Raw genomic sequence first — 20,427 nt, forward strand, 5'->3', positions numbered from 1 at the left:
ATAAAACTACTGAAACTATACTACTACATAGTATCCACTACTACTATTTTTAAAAACACTGAACATGGCCCTAGAGCTCAGGGTGAAAGACAGACGGGAGGCTGTGATGCTAAAATTAGCACTTTAAAATTGAAAACTGGGATACAAGAAAACTTTGGCTCCACATAAAACTGTTATTTGAAATCTAGTGGATTTGACAGGCAAAGCTCCCAAACCAGTGCACAAATACATTATTAGTGTTTATAAAAACAAATTCACAAAGTTTTAAGATATGAAATTAAAAACAAACTGCTCTTATACCACTGATCTATGTAGTCCTTCCCAGCATTGCTACTTATTTTTTACTAAAGAGACAAGGGACTAAACCTGAGACTAAGCTATAGTCAGTCACTAAGCGATAGAAACAAACACAGAATTTCATAGTGCTTCAAACAAAGAGCTCCATTCTTCAATGGAAGAAAATGGCAAGGAGGATATTGCTACTGTCCCTACATATTGCTCTGTGACCTCTTTCTCAAATAAAGTCATCAGTATTTAGTAAACTGAAAAGTATTTATTTCATTTTTCTATACTAACATTTTATTCAGTGCATTTCAAGTTTGCCTTTCCAATACCTTCTGAGTTGAATTTGAAAAAGCACAGCTTAAGACACTGTCCTCTCATTGCATTGCAAGTAATACTTAGCAAACTATTTTCAGTTAATAAATGACAGAACTCAGAAGAGATTCCAGAGCTCATCCTGTAGTACTTACTGTTGTATTCATGATTCCTGTGCCATGTGTTCGAATTGAATTAGCAATGTGCCTTATATTTATGGTGTTAAGATGCTTGTTATTGCTGATTCTCTCAATGAAGATCTACAAGAAAACATATATAATTGCAATAACAATGAAGGGTAAATCAGCCAATAATTAGGATTTTAAAAATGGTTACAACTGCCTCACCTGATTATTGAGATTGTAAAGGTATCTGGATACAAACACATGAATATTTCTCATAATTTCCAGGACATCTAGCCCCTAAAATGATAACATTAGGTGATTTAACCACAAGCATGTATAGAAATAATCAAATTATTACTACCTGAATTTATGCAAGCATATGTATACAATTCGGTGTTGACTGAATACCTGCTTTGTAGGTCAAGTAGCAGACAAAAATGAAATTGGAAGACAAGCATAGAAGTGATGTACCTGTTCTAAAGTCTGACTAGGAAGATGTGCTTCTGTCATAGTTAAGCCATAGCGCTGAGTTGCCAAATTCCTCATTTCACTATATGTGGCCCAGTCATGAAGTGCTACTGTGGTTAAATTGTAAAAAGTCTTGTCTAGATAATGAGTCACATGAGCTGTAAATGAGACAAAAATGTTTATTTTTAGTATTCATAAGTGAAGAACAGTTCACAGAACAATAAAAGGAAATCCATTCTTGACATACTATTTCAAACTGTGAAATTTGAGAAATTATCAATGCTATAAAAGTATCTTCTAGAACCAGAAATATCATAAAAGCCGAGAGATCGACTGCCCACAAAAAACCAAAAAGACAACATAAGAAATGGAATTACTGAGTTACAAAACTTCTCAGAAAACCTTTTAAAGTAATTATTAAGTAGAACCTACCTTTGATATCTATGAACCTATTAAAAAAGCGAATTGGGTTCAAAGAGAAGAAGTGTGCAAGGTCCTTCATGCCAACTTTGAATGGATTTCGATCATCTAGCTTTAAATGTGTATGAACAGAAAGGCGCAAATCCTTTTCTATTTCTTTACATAATTTGTCCAGAAGGTGCTGCTCAAAACAAAATTAAAAATATACATATTTATATCACGTTTTCATGAGATGGATATTCATTTATCTAAACCAGGATAAAAACAATGAGTTTGAGATTCATAATGCATGTTAAGTCATTGATTCACTATTGCTTTCCTAATGATGTCAGCTAGCTTTCATGTTCATATTAAAAGTATGCTTTATTGAATTAGGTCTTTAGCCTAGAACAAAAATTCAGCAGACAAATATTCTGTATTTTGCAATTTCATACTCTGTAGCCACCCTAGTAATATTATAATTATATTTACCCATGTATTTAAATAAAATCAGTTATGTAAATGTAATTCAAACACAGCTCTGGTTCAAAAGTAGTTATGACTGTTCCCTTAGAACTAAGATACATTTATGTTTTGTAGGGTTTTTATCTTCAAAATACTACATAGTGTACTGAAGTGTTTTTGTTTATACTAATAGAATGATGCATATGTATCAATCCACATGCCCACAAAATAACACAATAGCTTAAATTAACATATATTTCCGACAATTTTCAAACTAAACACACACAATGGCTGCATTATCACCTTATTTAAAACATCCATGATTTCTTTGTCGTAACTTTCTAGAAGAATTTCATGGGATTCTAAATGCCTTGAGTGCATCATAGCTGGAACACAATCCCTCAGTGCATTAAACATGTACTGTAAAAAAAGTTTCAAATGAAGAATTCAGACAGAAGAAATGGACTAACATATACTTTAAGAAACATAGTCAACTCAAACTCAGAGTCCCAAACAATGATATCTATGTTCAGTAGCAAGGTTGAATGCATACTAAACAACAGTTTAGGATTTTGAGTGGAAGCTCCTATGAACCTGAACCTTGCATACATCTTTCCACCCCTCTCTGACACCTGCATAGCTCTGAAGACACTGGAAGCATCTGCTTCTTTTTTAGATTAATCTCATATGACAGTTAGGACTATCTATCTTTAATACTGTTTTAAACTATAATTGCAACTTGTGATTATAAGGCGCAAACACACATCTAACCACTGCAGAAAACATTAAAATAATTTATATTGAAGAATGAAGAATATAAACTAAAGAAACAAAAACATTTTGAAATTTAAAGAGAACCGGAACTGAATATTATTTGACTTTGCCAATTTTTAGTGCTCAAACAGAAAATAAACTAGAAATTGGTGAAGGAAATTGAGATATAAAATAAAGTGTGTAGAGTTTTGATTCCATTTCTGATGACATTTACAGTTTAGTTGTTTCATTATCACTTATGTAGTTCGCTTTTCTCAATGTTTATGGGACTACCCCTTCTATCTTAAATCCAAATAAGCCCTCAGCATCCATTAAACTAGTCTTAAATCTCTAGGACAATGTGTTTCAAAAGCATATTTTAAAAAGTATTTAAAATAAAACATGGAGTTTATGAGTGCGCCTTGGGCTTTCTTTTCCTTTCTTTCTACTTTTCTTCTGCAGAAATAAATAAATCCATCCACTTACATGCAGTCTAGCAGCATCTATTGCATTTTCATAGACATCATCCAGATAAATTGGAAATACAGTTCTATGCCAGTACAGGAAGCAGCAGTCACATTGTACTTGAACTCTACAACGTGAAATTGGTTCAATTACACCAAAAGAAAGAAACATTCATGATTTCTATAGAACAGTTTCTGAAAGATAATTTATTTACATCACTAGGGGCACATCTAAACTGGCCGATAATGAAGCTTGAAACTCATTTGAGAGAAACTAGTTTTGCTATGATTAGATTGCCACACCAGAAATTGGTTTGAGGCCAGAACATTGAACACAGCCTCAAACCGCTCAGCAGGTTTTTCTCTCCATTTTCTGCGGAGATGCACATCAGAGACATACAGGGTTCATCAGGAACAACTTCCTCACTGAGAGAGCTGTTCGACAATGGAACTTTCTCCCCTGGACTGTGGTGGAGGCTCCTTCTTTGGAGGCTTTTAAGCAGAGGCTGGATGGCCATATGTCAGGGGTGCTTTGAATGCGATTTCCTGCTTCTTGGCAGGTGGTTGGACTGGATGGCCCATGAGGTCTCTTCCAACTCTACTATTCTATGATTCTAGGGTGTTAAGTGCAGAGGTAATCAGTTACACCAAGAGGATCAATCAGCCCCATGCTTCCCAGCCATGCCCTTAGAGCGTTTTTTTTGGCAGCCCCCATTCTGGATTCTATAATGGGCTGAAAGAATGTGTGTCTACAATGCGCTCTGCATTTTGGGGAGCCAATTCCACCCAACCCCCCTCCATCCTGATATCAGATATATTGAAATCTATTGCAGCATGTTTTACGTCTTGATTCAGACTTATCTGCACCTTCTGAAATGTGCCAAATCCCCGATAATGTGTGCTGCAGCGTGCACTGGCAACAAGCATTTTGTGGACACCATGATTTTGAGTCATCTCATAGCTGCATTAAATGCTCACTGTAGATGGGGGTCTAAATCTGGGCCTCAAATTTATCCATCTAGGACTTATTAGACCTGTCATGTTTTTATTACAGCAGAGGAAAGAAATATCTGCTTGAATTAAGTGAACTTTAGTGATTTGCCCTTTAAACACAGCAGTAAAAACTACAAGTAATTTACAGCAAACGTCTGCTCACTTTCAATGGTATTCTATTTGCTACTAAGCTCTGGCTGCCAACTTCTGCAAGACACGTAAAACGAGTAAAATATTTGTTTTGATTTTTTTCCAAATAGCTGTCAGAGTATGATTTTCTATTCATTTCAGCAGTATGGTTGGGGAGTGAATCTTCAAAATATTGTGTCAGGCTATACTATTTTCTCTTTATTAGTGTTTGATATTACTTACCGTTCCCTAAGTTCACTGATTAAGGCCAATTTTTTCATCACTACTTGCAGAGGAAGGAGTTCTTCATCTTTAAATGTTTTCTGAAAGAGAGAAATCAAAGAGAAAATGGGCATAGAGAAGTATCAGACTTATAGCTGAATCAGAACCATTTATATCACTGCTAATACAACTACTTAGTATTCAGATGCAGGAGAAACTATTGTACATACCATCTGTGTGCCCACACTGAGAGCCAGAGATATAATGAGCCGCCTCTGTTTTGTGCTAGGACCAGTGAGGGTATTCTCAGCCAGAACAAGTGCAGAGAGTACATCAAGGCGCTGTTCACTGTACTTTTTGTCAGAAATTACTCTTTTCTTGAGAGGAAGAAAATAATATTTAGGAACAGACAAAAAATTCCATAAATGAGAGTGCAATGTTTTCTTTTGCTTGGTTCTACAGGTTCATGCCAATTCACGTATAAAATTAACTTAGCTTTAGTAACAAGTAACACAAATCTCACTGAATCAAAGTACAGTTGCCCCTCGACATATGTGAATGTGGATCATGGATTTGATTATTTGCAAATTATTTGCTTCCCTCTCCACTACTATCCTCCACCATTTTAATAGGTAACTCCAGTGTTACTGGAAGGAAATCAAGAGGGGAATTATATGATCCAGTTATCATGGTTTTAGGACTTAAAACATAAAGGGAGAACTCCAACTGTTATACCACTAGTCGTTTTCATGATTAAATTTGGAAGCACTAACTGCAACTTCTGCAAATCACATACCTTGGCTATAGCAATAGCATTAAGAGCCTGATGCTGAAGATGTTGGATTATGTGTGTGACTGAATCAGCAACGATCATACTTCTTCTGTAAAATGTATGTTCTATTGCCTGAAATTAGCCAAATTTAAAAACACAATAATATTACAATTCAATTTACTTCTATAATTGTTACAGCCACCATATGAAGTACTATTTCTCCCCAAATCTTCAGCAGCTATAATCAAAATGAAAAAAACTATTTAGAAATGTCACATGAGCCCAGTTTTGCAGAGTACTGTAGGATACAAAAGGAAAAATATCCCTTCATAATCTAATTACCTGCATACTTACCTGCATATTCTAATTACTTGATCACTGCTTTATTCCATCTAAAATATCCCACTCAGTATTTCTAGGATGATGACAAGGTGAAATTCTGCTGATTTCAGCAATATTATGTTGTTATGTAATGTTTGTGTTTGCTTTTATGACTGTAAACCGCCCTGAGTCCCATCCGGGAGATAGGGCGGTATATAAATAAATTATTATTATTATTATTATTATTATTATTATTATTATTATTATTATTATTATTATTATTCAGAAGTATCATGGAGATGATGGGAGGAGAGTTTAATCTCGCCCTCATCTCAAAAACAGTATGCAACACAATACGCTACATCATAAGGATGGAGGTGAGGTTAAAACCTTACAACAATCCCAGGAAGCGTACAGGAATTGTAGACAACCTGGACACAAACCATGTAGGGCTTTAAAGGTCAAAACCAACACTTGTTCATATACACGTGAACAGCCCTCAAAGATCCATTAAAATATAAAGAGGCACCCAAACCAATATCCTGCCCAACTGAGTATATCTTAAGTAATTACTGCAGTAACATTTGTCTCCATTGTCTCTTCCTTCTTCCCACTCTCAGAATTAAAAAGATATCTCACAATTCCGCTCCTCAATGATGAAAAACTATAAATATTAGGTTGACTAAGAAACATCAAAGCATTGCTACTTACTTTAAGAAGTTCCACCATCCTGCACAATGCTTTAACTGAGGTTTTAGTCATTGGCTTCTGCATGGACATGTGCAGATTCATTGTTGTTTTAATGATGTTACTAAGGCTGTAAGCATACAGAAACCCCTAGATATAAATGCGAGAGGGAAATTAGCTATTGCATATCTAGACCATAATAAACAAATTCTGTTTTTTTATACTTGTACTATCCCATATGAATAGTTTTCCAATTCAGACAGAACACCAAACATCATTTGGTGCTCTGTGAATATGTCCAGAAAAAGTATTTGGTTTAGTATTTCTTTCCTTCATTGTTCTCCACATGATTTGCAAACTACTATTTCCTATTGTATTCAAACAGAGAAACTACAGACTGAATCCTACTAAGTCAATTTTAGAATAGAACCACTGAAATCACACCAACCCAAGTTAGTAATGTGTTGCTTAAGTGAATTCATTTTAATGGTGTATTCCAAGCTTGTTTCAGTATGGATCCAAACAATATGTTGAAATCCAGAATTTAAAAAAGTTTTCCAGTCAAAATGTAACCAGTAACAGTGGAAGAAAATTGCAGTGCGTAAGATAAGTAAGAGGAAGAATCCCATCAAACTATTTTTTGGCATTCAATCTGAATTATGCCTTGGTTCAGCAAACACTGAAATATTCATCTAACTGAAAATTAAGCCACATTCCCTCAGCATGACTTTTTAGGGTGCAGTACACACCTGTATAAAAACATTGCACCTGTTGGTTGGATCTTCTGCAAACTTATCCTTCCGTTGTTCCTTTGACAAAATAGATTCCATTTTCATCATCCAAGAGCTAACAAACACATAATATGACTGCATTTCTCTGAAGAAAAAACAAATAGGGTTACCTAATTATCCAAACAGATACACTAAAAGGAAGCTTAATTGTGGTTTGAAAAGATGATAGGTTAAGAACCACACTTCAGATTGTAAAACGTATAGCAATGTAATTACTGTAACATTTGAATGATGCCATTCTGGTGTTTAATACCATATTCCTGAAAATATGTATATGAACTTCAAAGGCCCATTCTCACAGAGAAGATGTTTTAAATAATTAACTTCATGAGACAAAAGCAAAGCAATATCATGACAAAAACAGAGGGGTTTTCTATGTACAGCATGACAGTTTCCAAAAATGTTTGGTAACAATTTGAAGAAAAGCCTTCTGCGTGGCGAGCTGCTGCACGAGACAGCATTTTATATGAAGATAATTGTGATGAAGAACCGTTCAAAAGTTTCAGTGCTTCCACACTGACTGGTTTTATTAGCTCTAGTCTTTTAACCAAATGATTTCTTATTTACTAAGCCTCCTGCAATTTCCCCACATTTTAGCCAGTGCTTTCTTCTTTCCCCAACTCCCAGTAGCCATGGCAGGAAGAAAAAAGTAGGAAAGTAATGGTGGCAGTAGCAGTTGCACTTAAGTCCCCTGTTAACTGTCAGAAGAGGAGTGCTGTGTCTAATGGATTTTTCTAAAACACCTTGGTTTAGATTTTCTGGTTATGTACAGAAAAATAACTATGCACCAGAAGAAAGAAAGGCATTCTCCTGTTAAAACTTACTTGGTAAGTGACTGGGCCTTCTGCTGTAGAAAACTTTCTCTGTTTAACTTAATGGACTGAAAAGTTTTCTTGTCCAGAAGTTTGGCAGCATCTGGCATTTTCTGGCTTAGAAAGGAGTCCGCAAACCAAATTATATTAGCAGTAAGAGTAATAGCTGGCACCTAGAACATTAAATATGAAAATATTGTCAAAAAGGAGGGAAAGTTCACGTTAGAGATGTCAATTTTCTCATGACAATGCAATTCAAGTACATGATGAAAACCATGCTGTCACTAAACTACTTACATAAATGTAGAATAGTATTATATAGGCATGTATGTTCTTAAAGTTCCATCAGAAATACCTACATAACAGCACAGGTTTAAGCCCCATTTTAAATAATGTAAATAATTTTCTTTCTGCATAAGGTAATTTAGGTTCTCCTGTGTCAAAATGGTACAAACACCAGTGCTATGGAAAGAAAGCCAAGTTATGACTAAGGGAACTAAAGCAAACTTCTCATGGTTCCTAATATCTTAGAAGATTAGCATACATACTCATGTATGAGCTGACTGCGTGTGTGAGGGTCAGGTTTTGGGGTCAAACTATAGATTTTGATATGACCCATGGATAGGTTGAGGGGAAAGCACCAATGCCACTTCAGGAAGCCAGCCATTGCTTGCTGCTGTTGTTATTTTTACACCCAAGCTTTCAAAAAAAAAAAAAAAAAGCCAGAAGCATTGCTGTCACAAAGAGAGTAGGAGTTGGTGCTTCCTTTAGATTCTCACAGGGTGGTCTAAAATCTCACCTTTTATCAGCTTACTCAGAAAAAAGGACAGTCACCTTTTTGATAAGAGTTGAAGTAGAGTTGTCACACTGACCCAGTATTTTGGGGTTGATTTTTAACTAAAATTCCTAGACTTATGTATAAGTATATAACGTACTTCCTGTATTATCAGAGCATCTGTGCATTAGCACTGTAGCTGCCACATTGAAATGGATTTTATGAGATAAGTATAATAGGCATGACAACTCTGTACCATTTGCTTTGCACGGGATCAATTTCAATCAATGAGGGACATGACTAGAGACTAGTGTCACTACAACTCAATCCCTAAATAGGACTGTTTAGGTAATTAATTTTAGGTAATTTATTACCCTTACATGGTTAGGGTAATAACTAAAAAAGAGATTATATGCTTCCCAATATACTAGTTTGGATACAACATTAAATATATTAAATTTGATATAAGGGCCACCAAAAATAAAAATTAGTTTACAGCAGATAACTATCTAGGGCAGGAACTATCCAGGCTACAAGGTTAGAATTAAAGCTCCTAAAAACTGACAAAGTTTCACTTCATCCCTTCCCAAACAACCTGAATGCTATACAGTAAGAATAAAGTTAAAATGTTATTGACTTTTTAGCTGTACATAAGTGATGAGTTTTTGCTATTCAAAAAGAATAAGAAATTCATATCATGAAAACAATAAAGTATTATAGGTATTTTAAAGCTATATTTACTAGCTCTAATTACTGACTACTGGTGACAAATTATTTATTGTAATCTCAGACTCAAGGAACTGCATGAAATAATATTTTAGCAAATGTTTTTATTTTCATATTTTGTGTGAAATGTTAGCTACTAGAGGAAAGTTACAAACAGCAAAATCTTCACCTTTTTGCAAATGTCCAGTAATGATTTGTAAAATTTCTTGTCTATAGTCCGAAAAATCTGAAAATGCAGCACAAAGAGCCCACAAATTCCTACGTATTTATCTCTCTGGTCAATTTCTGAGGGTTCACCTTGTACAAATACACACAGAAAAGAATATTTTTGAAGTTTGCCACTAGACGAACAAGTTAACAACTTTTACAAACAATAAAGCAATGTAATAGTGTCTAATTTGCATTACCAAGCTTAGCTTCAATATTGGTAAAAATTGTGCGAATACTATGTGCAAACTCCTCGGCAAAAGTGCTGTTCTTCGACACTGACACCCCACCATTCAGGGAATCAAACTGCTGTTCTATACAAGCCTGAATGAGGATGAGAAATGACAATGATTTACAACATTATCATTATGAGAAATATGAGCTCAATCTATAGACAATTTAAACTATAGGTTGTTCTTTTATCTTTATAAACCTATAGTTTAAATTGTCTACTCAATAAAATCAGACTCAAACTCTAATTAAATTGACATCTTTATTCAGTAGTTATGAATTGCTGGCTTTTCTTGCTGTAACCTTGCTGTTATTTATTTATTTAGAATATTTCTACTCCACCTTTCTCTGCATGCGTACTCAAGGCGGCTTACAACACAAAAACACACAAATTCCAGCAGTTAAAATTTGTATACAACAATAAAATCATGGCAAAAACATACAGCAATAAAACAATAAGATTGTTGTTAGTTTGTTAAGGGAACAATTCTAGACTAATGACAGTGAGTGAAACCTTAATGCTGACTAAAAATTACAGGAACAAAGTTTTAGGACCTTTTACTCTGCAAACAACATACCAGATGTCAAATTGCACATGGTTCCAAGCCAGAATTCCTGATTTATCCTGGTTTAACTGGGAGTAAAAATCACCCAGATGCACAAAGATCGGTTGCTTCCATCTTGCTCTTCCACTCAAATGAGTGGTAAAAAATAATCAGAAATTGATAACTCAACCATTACATACAAATCCTGGATGCTGGTTTCCAAAAAGACTAGGATTCCAAATCAACAACAATTGGTGTGTTGGTAGCATGTAAATCCTGTCTTGTTTGTGAGCAACAAACCAAGACTCTGAGTTAAAACATAATGACAGCACTGGCCAACACATTTTGGTACCTCAAATGTGAGGCCTGTTTCAGGGTGTATTTGACTTAATGATTTAAAAAATGGCACCAGTTCTACCCAATCAGCTCTAGATTTTGAGATACAGAACAGATGTCATACACCAGTCTTCAGCGGCTCACCGATAGAAAACCATAACAATGATATTGAAGAAACTAGAGTTGATGTGGTCTATCCAATGTATTTTTTTAAAAAACAGTACCCCAAACAACCCCCAAAACAGGTATAAAACCAAGACACCAAAATTTTGTTTTTGTTGGGCTGTGTAAGCTACCAATATCTGGTTAGCTTTACCTGCTTGCCCAAAGGGAGGAATGAACAAGATGAATTAACTATAACTAATCCACCACTGGATCTTGGCTCCTTCTCACTGACTAAAATTTCATTATATGCCAACAAAACTTATGATGAACAGAAACAAAGAATATTAGCTTCAGCAAGCATGAGCAGATTTAAGAAATTGGATAGATTTTAAATAATCAAAAATAAAAACAATTATAAGTGTTTTTAATTAACATGTCAAATGACTGCAAATAACCAGAGAGAGTGAAAGAATTAATTGATCTCATGGAGGTCAGAATCTTAAATCACAACGTTTTAGTGTGTGTGAGAACAGAAAGAAGATATCTATCCAATTTGATAAACTGCTTTTCAAACTGAGTGGAATTTGAAGAACCATTTGTGACATTAGCATGCTTTTGAAAAGAAAAAGAGTCAGAAATCCCATTAGGAATGCTTTTGGATGTACCTAAAGTAGTGTTTGGAGCAGTTAATCTTTTGCACTATAGCTCCATGAATCAATCAGTCAACAGATTTAAGCATTAGATAACTGGCTCATGAAAGCAGGATCATACAATTTAAATCGCAAAACCACAGATTTAATTGGAACTGTATTCATAATATAAGCTTCCAGCTCTATATAATTTTATAAGTTATATTTATACTCCATTACAGGGAAGGCAAACATGTGGTTTGTTATTTGATGTTGAGGTAAAAGTCCCAGATATCCTAGCATAGTGAAAGGTGGAAGAAGCTGGAGACAAGTACCTGGAAGGCTACACATTTCCAATTCCAACGGTATGAGCAGCATAAGCTAATGAGTAGTTATTATATTACCTGAAATATCATCCCATCCAGTAACTGGCTTTCTAGTTTTAATAGCAGCTTTTCAAATGGCTTCAATTTCTCTTCCTGCATTCCAAATTTAGAAGGATTGTGATGGACAGATTTTAGTAACCTGACACAACAAAGCAAAAGACAAACCAGTAAAAATAAACCAAATTGCCATAGATAGATAAGATTTGGGGGGGGGGGGGGGGTTTAAAGGGGGAATTTTTCACGGGCTTTTGGAAAGGCAGGAAAGTTTTAAGAACAATAGATTGCTTACCTTTCAATAAAAGGTACCCAGGAGTTTTAGTTTACTTTTCACTGAAAAATGCCTTGGAGCCACTTAAAGTGGCATCCTCTTTTCTTAGCTTTGCTTCTGGGACACAATAACCCTAGAAATTATACTAAGTATTTTTTAGGGGTGGATGTCTGCATCTGTTGTGGCCAAACCATTAAAAAATAGGCAATTTAAGAGCAATTTACAGCAGTTCAATCACTGTACCAATAACTACAACCACAGATAGGGCCAACACAATGCTTAGTGGGAGTTGTGTAGCTTTTGAACAAGAGGCTGTGGAGGAATTACCAGAACATACATAAACCAAAGCTACAAAGTTTATTGGGTGCAATACTACAAAGCTTCTATTCAGGTTTCACTAAAATGAATAGTCATGGTGCAGCAGTACCCTTTCAAATGACCACCACATTAGTCTATGTTTCTACCATGCAAGTGGACATCCATTTAACAATTTACTCACATACCTTTTGTACATAGTCCAGTGATCTTTCAGCGTAGCATGATTATATATTATCTCATCCAATGTGAGTAAAACTGTCAGGAGTTCCCCCAGATGCTCATACATAGCCTGTTTGAAACATCACATAATTCATTATGGATTTAGATAATAATTCCTTATCCACCTTTTAGGTGATAAGTCCTAATGAACTCAGTGGAATTCATGTATGGTGTTTGTATCCCTGAGAACACAATAGTTATATTTGAGATGTACATGCCTAACAGTTCTCTTCACTGACCTGGAGAATAAAATATAGCTAATAAGAAGGGACTCCTGAAGGAAAGTGGCATTCTGATCCTATTAAAGAACCTAGGCTTTTTACTATTGATATTCTGTTCTCAAAGAAATAAGTGGACTGATCCAGCTTTCATAGTATTTTATAAACTTCATGTCAAAATCCTTAAATATTCCTTACCTGAAAATGAACTCCTGATGTCTCTATAACTTTGGGCGTATTCCTGAAAAAGCAGAATCATACTATACATCACATAATTCAATTAAATTATTTTAGAGGCAAACATTTTAATAAATCGCATTATATCATACCATATAAGCCTGCATGAGTTTGAGACACAAAACTAAATATTGCCCACAAAACAGACATTTTGGTCCTTCACAGCTGTTTTTCATTTTTCGCAATTCCAGGTGGGCTATAATTACTAGTAAATGGCATTAAATCTAGTTGAGTCACAAGAAAGAGAAAGTCTCACCAATCTCGAATTCCTAACAGTATTTTGTATCTATAAAAATCCCTTCATTTAACTTTTTGTTTTCGAAGTTTTTCATTTTAGGAAAACAGGGAAAACTGCAACACAGTATATTTACAAGATGCCTTAAAATATAAAATACTAGCTGTGCCCGGCCACGCGTTGCTGTGGCGAAGTATGGTGGTATGGGAAATAAAGTATTGAGGAATTGGTGGTAGTTAAGGTCAAGGGTAAAGGTTTTCCCCAGACATTAAGTCCAGTCGTGTCTTACTCTGGAGGTTGGTGCTCATCTCCATTTCTAAGCCGAAGAGCCGGCGTTGTCCGTAGACTCCTCCAAGGTCATGTGGGATGACTACATGGAGCGGCGTTACCTTCCCGCCGGAGCAGTACCTATTGATGCACTCACATTTGCATGTTTTCGAACTTCTGGGTTGGCAGAAGCTGGAGCTAACAGTGGGGGCTCTCTCCGCTCCCCCAATTCAAACCTGTGGCCTTTCGGTCCAGAAGTTCAGCAGCTCAGCGCTTTAACACGCTGCGCCATCAGGGGATATTATTTCCTAAAGGTTGTGAATATACAATATTTCTGATTGGTTTTTGTTTGTTTGTTGGAGGCAAGTATGAATGCTGCAATTAGGAAAAATGATTAGGATGTAATGGCCTTGCAGCTTTAAAGCCTGGCTGTTTCCTCCCTGAGTGAATTTTTTGTTGGGAGGTGTTAGCTGGCCCTGATTGTTTCCTGTCTGGAATTCCCTTGTTTTCAGAGTGGTGTTGTTTGCGATATTTTATGTGCTTCTACTGTCTGTGGCCCTGAGAAAACAGAGGATTTTCCAGACTTTGATGATGGGAATACTTTGTTGGGAGGTGTTAGCTGGCCCTGATTGTTTCCTGTCTGGAATACCCTTGTTTTCAGAGTGATGTTGTTTGCGATATTTTATGTGCTTCTACTGTCTGTGGCCCTGAGAAAACAGGATTTGCCAGACTTTGATGATGGGAATACTTTGTTGGGAGGTGTTAGCTGGCCCTGATTGTTTCTTGTGTGGAATTCCCCTGTTTATTTACTGTCCTGGTTTTAGAGATTATATTGTTCTGCATTATTCTATCCCAGTAATTATTTCATATTAAAGAAGAATCTCACTTATCCAACATGCGCTTATACAATGTTCTGGATTATCCAACGCAGTCTGCCTTTTCATAATCAATGTTTTTGTAGTCAGTGTTTTAAATTCATTGTGATATTTTAGTGGTAAATTTGTAAATACAGTACAGTAGAGTCTCACTTATCCAACATAAACGGGCCAGCAGAACGTTGAATAAGCGAATATGTTGGATAATGAGGAATTAAGGATAACCCTATTAAACATCAAATTAAGTTATGATTTTACAAATTAAGCACCAAAACATCATGTTAGACAACAAATTTGTCAGAAAAAGTAGTTCAGTACACAGTAATGCTATATAGTAATTACTGTATTTATGAATTTAGCACCAAAATATCACGATATATTGAAAGCATTGACTACAAAAATGCGTTGGATAATCCAGAACGTTGGATAAGCGAGTGTTGGATAAGTGAGACTCTACTGTAAATACTACATAGCATTACTGCGCATGGAACTACTTTTTCTGTCAAATTTGTTGTATAATATGATGTTTTGGTGCTTAATTTGTATAACGATTACCTAATTTGATGTTTAATTGGCTTTTCCTGAATCCCTTCTTATTATCCAACATATTCACTTATCCTGCCGGCCTGTTTATGTTGGATAAGTGAGACTCTACTGTATATTTCTAATCTTATATTATCTGCTCAGAACTGGATTATCTGAGGCCCCTTCTTCACAGCTGTATAAAATGCACACTGAAGTGGATTATATGGTAGTGTGGAGTCAAGATAATCCAGTGCAAAGCAGATAATATAAGATTATAAATGGGTTATATAGCTGTGTGGAAGGGCCTTGAGTCTACACTGCCATATAATCCAGTGCAAATTAGATAATCTGTGGAAGAAGCCTAAGTGAGGCCTAAATCTGCCTGTCCCCTAACTGAAACCTGGCTGTCCCTTGGTTGCTAGGCAACCAAGTGGGCAGAGATTAGCCCTCTAAACTGGCAGCAATTGGATAAAAAAAAATATTGCTCTCCCTCTAATTAGGACTTTATTTTTCTTTTCTTTTTGTTGTATCAACCTTGAGGCGTGGATGATGGGTTGTGTTGTCAAATTTTGAGGTTGGGGGGCCTGTACTCTTGTTGTTTTGTGAATTGCCGTGATGCCATCACTCTTTTATATATATAGACTGACATTAACAACTGTAACATACTACAAAATTTCCCAATGATGCCAAACTCCTCAATTAGTGCATCTAATTCAATTCAATTTTTTGCACTGGACACTCACAAAAGGTTCTGACTTCAAATGGCTTCAGTATCAGGAAGTCAATTCCTCCATTTTTTCAAATGTTGACAGTGGTAACCTCATCCCACCACAATTCTAAGTTTACAGATTAATGAGCCACGAAACAGCATGCATAGAAGTTTTTGCTTCTGTTTGATTAGCTGCTAAACCCAAAGTCTGGTTAATCTTAACTATGGTTAGTGGAAATAAACCAGCTTCACGGTTACACTAGCTATTGCTAGAGAAAGTTGCACATGCTTTTATTGTTATCTATTTAATTGTAAATCTAAATATAGCCAAATTGCCCTTTTCTAATTCTAAAGGCTGCTTCAGCCACACACCTCATATTCCTTCTTAGAATATGTAACATCATACCAACATGATGTATTTTTGATCTGTGTATTCAACAAATAAATTTAAAAGACAGCATGTTGCAAATGAATTACTTGTTACTAGTATAAAGGACAGCCAACTGGTGAACTACATTCATCACTACTTCATAGCACCGTGTCACAAAGCAAGACAGCTCCTGAAAGGAAAAGAGGGGAGAGGAGAAGTGAGTGAAATCTCCAACAATTTCTGGGCAGTTTTGCAACTGCTGCACTACAATAGCAATTACTGTTATCAGCTTTGCAGCAGGAAACTGACAGTTGTTCACACCTAACTGATCAATGGAGACAATGCCGTTTGAAGCCACACCAGAACGCAGAAAGAGGTGGGTACACCTTAATGAAATTATAAATTAGGACTAGCATACATAAGCATGCCCTACTATTTAAAAGCCCTCTTTCTGTAGTTGTTCCTGTCCTGCAGTGATAATCTTTCATGTTCCAAAGGTTCCAGTGGTCAATCTTAAGCATTGATTTGAGCTTGTGAGGTGGGAATTACTAAGCTAGAAGACCCTTACCCCCTGGGGATATGTTGTGGTGAGAAAATCTGCCCCATGTCTATTGGGTTGGGGTGTTTGTTCCATTAAAGGTAGGCATTATTATTATTATTATTATTATTATTATTATTATTATTATTATTATTATTATTATTATTACCTTTATTTATATCCCACCTTTCTCCCCATGGGGACTCAAGGTGGCTAACATCTATCCACACTAAACAGTTTTAAAAGAGCAATACAAATGTTAAAATACAATTAAATAATAACAGAATTAAAATACAGCAAACACATTAAATGGCCTTTAAAACTCATATCCCTCCAATCCTTACTGTTTTTCATTTTCAGAGATTTGGTTCTCAGAATGAATAGAATCTAGTTCTATTGATCTTACCACCAATTGCAATAGCACTCCAAATAGGGAGTGCTAATGCAGCATTATGCAGTACCTCCCATCTTCTGAAAAGTCCTAACAGCCTCATGCTTTAGAAAATTGCAAAAGAAGAGCAGGAAGTAATGAGAAATCTAAAATGAACTCTAGGCATCTATTTGAGAGATTTTTATCCATATCTGTAATTCTAAAATCAAAGAAAGTAAAGTGAAGAGACAATAAATGTCTGTCTCAAAAGATAGAAATCAGCTAGAGTATATAAATGTTCTCAGGAATAATGGGAATCAGCACTGGTAAACACTGGAGAAGCATTTCAGAGTCAATTCCATATTTCCTTAATTTAAGATAATTATATTTTGCACAGGAAATGATCCTAACATGCAGAATCATATGCCACTAAAATTATGCAAGATACAGAAATATGTGTCCAACAACATACAGGAAGTTGAGTAATTTAGACTGTACTTGCATTTAACAGAAATGTGGGAGTTGGTTTTTCCCAGAAACATGCCCCATTTCCAGTGAATGATCATTGTAGGCAAAGAGCCTCTGTAACTACCATATCAAAATGCCTGAACTTCTGTTAAAACACTTGACTACGCTGCAGGTACCCAACTTTGGTTTTGCCATTTCAATTGTTACAGACAACTATAAAATTAGGTGACCAGATATCATACAGAGGGACAGAAAAATCCAATGTGCTTTTCAAAACTGCCCATGGCTATACACATTTGCCTTCTATGCAATAAAAAATAATTGTGAACAGCTAAAAATGTTTAGATTTTTTTCAAACATGAACACTCTCTTGGCTAGGAACAATTATGATATATATGAGGAAAAAATAAGCTACAGAATAGTCTCCTGGATTTACCTGTAAAAATGAAATAAATCTTCCCATCTGAATTTGGCTATCTCCTTCCACTTTACTAGAATCCATATCTAAAATACAAACATGAAAGATACACTGGTGTTAGAAACCACAGCATTTATTTTCATCAATTAATGTCTACTATAAGCAGTTTTGCTTGTATCTTAAAACACATTTTAGAAAAACAGCTCAATTTATCTTTCAATAAAAAGTTATTATTGCTATGTACTCTGATACTTTCAGTTGCCAGTAAACTGTATCAGAGGTTCTTTCTATAAATATTGCTTCAGACTTTTATCTGTGTTTTTTTAGTAAATATATCATACTGTCATTGAAATTCTGTTAGTCCAAATCAGAATGAACCCATGAAATCAGGTAAATCTAATTAAATTGGGTATGTGGAAAGTTACAAAATTACTGAACAGTTTTTGAGTCATATCCATTAAAGGATAAAAGAAGTATAAGATCTGATACAAGTAGCTAAACATTTTCCTTATTCTACTCAGAAAGATTTCCAGGACAACTGGTTTTTAGGGTTCACAAGAAGCTGGGGGGGGGGGGCTGTCAATGTTGGTGGAAGCAGCGAGAAGTAAACAACGGGATCTTGGCCAAAGCCAGGAAGGAACTGTAGCTAAAACAGTATCTTTTGCAGCTGATACTATTCTTTCTCTACTTCCTGCCAGTAAGGCAGCGAATCAGAAAAAGTCCCTTGTTTCAGTTTTGGCAACATATCACTATATCTTTCAAACAATATTTTAATAAAATTAGAGCATGACATAAAAAGCTACATCTTAAAGACACCCAATTTTTCATGAAAAAATGTATTAGTTAAAATCTTTCTTTCTTGGTAAATACTAAAAGTAGCATGTACTAGACATAGTTGTTTTACTGTTCACCGGTTTTACAGAAAAGTCTGCTGTATGACCTCAGAAGACCTTTTCCTTCTACAAAGCATGAATGAAGCAATCTTCAGTAGACTATTCTGAATTTCATTCATCCTACGGATGTGAGAAAAGAGACTGAAATTTCTCTGTGAATCCTGAAGGATCTGGTCAGATGGCTGTCACCTTAATCCACACCATTTGGTACTAACATTCTCTCAGCCCAAAACAGTGTTAATAAAAACTTTCTCGTGGCTTACCCATCAAAGCACTACCATTATATTTTAACAAGAATAGCTCTTGCAAATTTCCATACCTACTCAAAATTCTAAAATAGACATTGGTTCAAACATACAGTCTTCAAAATGAACACCATCAGTGGCCCATAATTGTTCCTCACAGACCTATCAGAATACACAATACCTATTGCTAACACCTTTACTGAAAATATATGGATTCAAAATGAAGCATCATTTTTAATGTCAATTACAAATGCCAGTTTATTACCATTATTTGATCTCAACCAGGGAAGTTACTCAAACATGAAGCATCTTACTCATATAGGGAGGGAAGAAGACATTCTTCTTTCCTTATAGGGAACTACTGTAAACTTGGAAAAGATTTCTTGGGAAGCACAAGATTCTGCCAGTCTAAGAGAAGAACGTAAAAGCCTGCAAGAGTTAAACCTCTGCCTCCATCTGTTTGAACCCCTGTGACATTCAAATCCTTTTAAAAAATATTTTTATTTACATACATTAACAGCTTACAGAGAAAACAGAACACAAAACACAAAACAATGACATTCAAATCATGTTAAATTCATGCACACATGTAGTTCCTTGAAAGCCCATCACTTGGCGCAGCAAAAACCACTTATAAACGATTCTGATGCCAAGTTCCAAAACATTGCACAGCACAATAATATTACTACATTTTTTTTACATATTAGCATAGCCAATAACTTACCTCCCTCTCCATAAAACAAGAGGCCATTATAAAATTTTGTTTCTGCCTGAGGACAAAAGCAGATATGTTTTTCTTTGAATAAGAAGTCTATAAAGGCTCAAGATAGAAAGAAATATGACTACATCTTAAAATTATAGCATGTACAAAAATCTAGACAGCAATTAATTCTTAATATTACCTCATACTTTAATGTTTTGATTTCACAGCACAGAGCAGCATACACAGTGATAACTTTGTTTAGGACCTGGGTAAATAAAATAAACACAGGTACAACATAATAGTAAAAATGCAGGTGCATCAAAAGACAAGACTGGGAGCAGCATCAACACGGGCTTTACAAAAAGAGCGGTTTCATTTGGCTCCCACTTTCCTGAATTGTTTCATCCAGTCTGGACACTGGAATAAGTCTGTAATTTTAAGGACTGGTCCCTTGGTTTCTCTCTCTTCCCATCCCAACTCCTTTCCCTTTCTGTATAATGCCTTCCGGACCACAAATTTTCAAACAGGGATGGTCTGCAAGCAGAGCCTTCTGATATCAAATGTGTAAATGCTCAAAAGATTTTAACATTTTACTAGAGTCAACAAACAATTT

At 35.5% G+C, this 20,427-nt stretch overlaps 1 protein-coding gene across 2 annotated transcripts in view; it reads right to left on the minus strand.

Annotated features, from left to right (window-relative positions):
• The window catches only part of washc4 (WASH complex subunit 4), a 42,248-nt gene that overhangs the window by 13,428 nt on the left and 8,393 nt on the right, over positions 1-20,427 (minus strand). Inside the window, exons 4-24 of one of the 2 annotated variants that reach the window (XM_008110593.3) lie at positions 20,014-20,079; positions 19,836-19,881; positions 17,992-18,059; positions 16,287-16,369; positions 13,160-13,202; positions 12,710-12,813; positions 11,957-12,077; positions 9,907-10,030; positions 9,669-9,796; positions 8,011-8,171; positions 7,145-7,271; positions 6,420-6,545; positions 5,412-5,519; positions 4,846-4,992; positions 4,637-4,716; positions 3,294-3,399; positions 2,358-2,474; positions 1,623-1,791; positions 1,194-1,348; positions 945-1,019; positions 753-857 (exon numbers count right to left, since the gene is read on the minus strand). In XM_008110593.3, the coding sequence (XP_008108800.1) occupies positions 753-857; positions 945-1,019; positions 1,194-1,348; positions 1,623-1,791; positions 2,358-2,474; positions 3,294-3,399; positions 4,637-4,716; positions 4,846-4,992; positions 5,412-5,519; positions 6,420-6,545; positions 7,145-7,271; positions 8,011-8,171; positions 9,669-9,796; positions 9,907-10,030; positions 11,957-12,077; positions 12,710-12,813; positions 13,160-13,202; positions 16,287-16,369; positions 17,992-18,059; positions 19,836-19,881; positions 20,014-20,079 (2,259 nt within the window). The remainder of the gene's footprint in view (positions 1-752; positions 858-944; positions 1,020-1,193; positions 1,349-1,622; positions 1,792-2,357; positions 2,475-3,293; positions 3,400-4,636; positions 4,717-4,845; positions 4,993-5,411; positions 5,520-6,419; positions 6,546-7,144; positions 7,272-8,010; positions 8,172-9,668; positions 9,797-9,906; positions 10,031-11,956; positions 12,078-12,709; positions 12,814-13,159; positions 13,203-16,286; positions 16,370-17,991; positions 18,060-19,835; positions 19,882-20,013; positions 20,080-20,427) is intronic. The other variant, XM_062983040.1, reaches the window with a different exon arrangement.

This window comes from Anolis carolinensis, chromosome 5 (genome assembly GCF_035594765.1).
Source record: "Anolis carolinensis isolate JA03-04 chromosome 5, rAnoCar3.1.pri, whole genome shotgun sequence".
Lineage (NCBI taxonomy): Eukaryota > Metazoa > Chordata > Lepidosauria > Squamata > Dactyloidae > Anolis > Anolis carolinensis.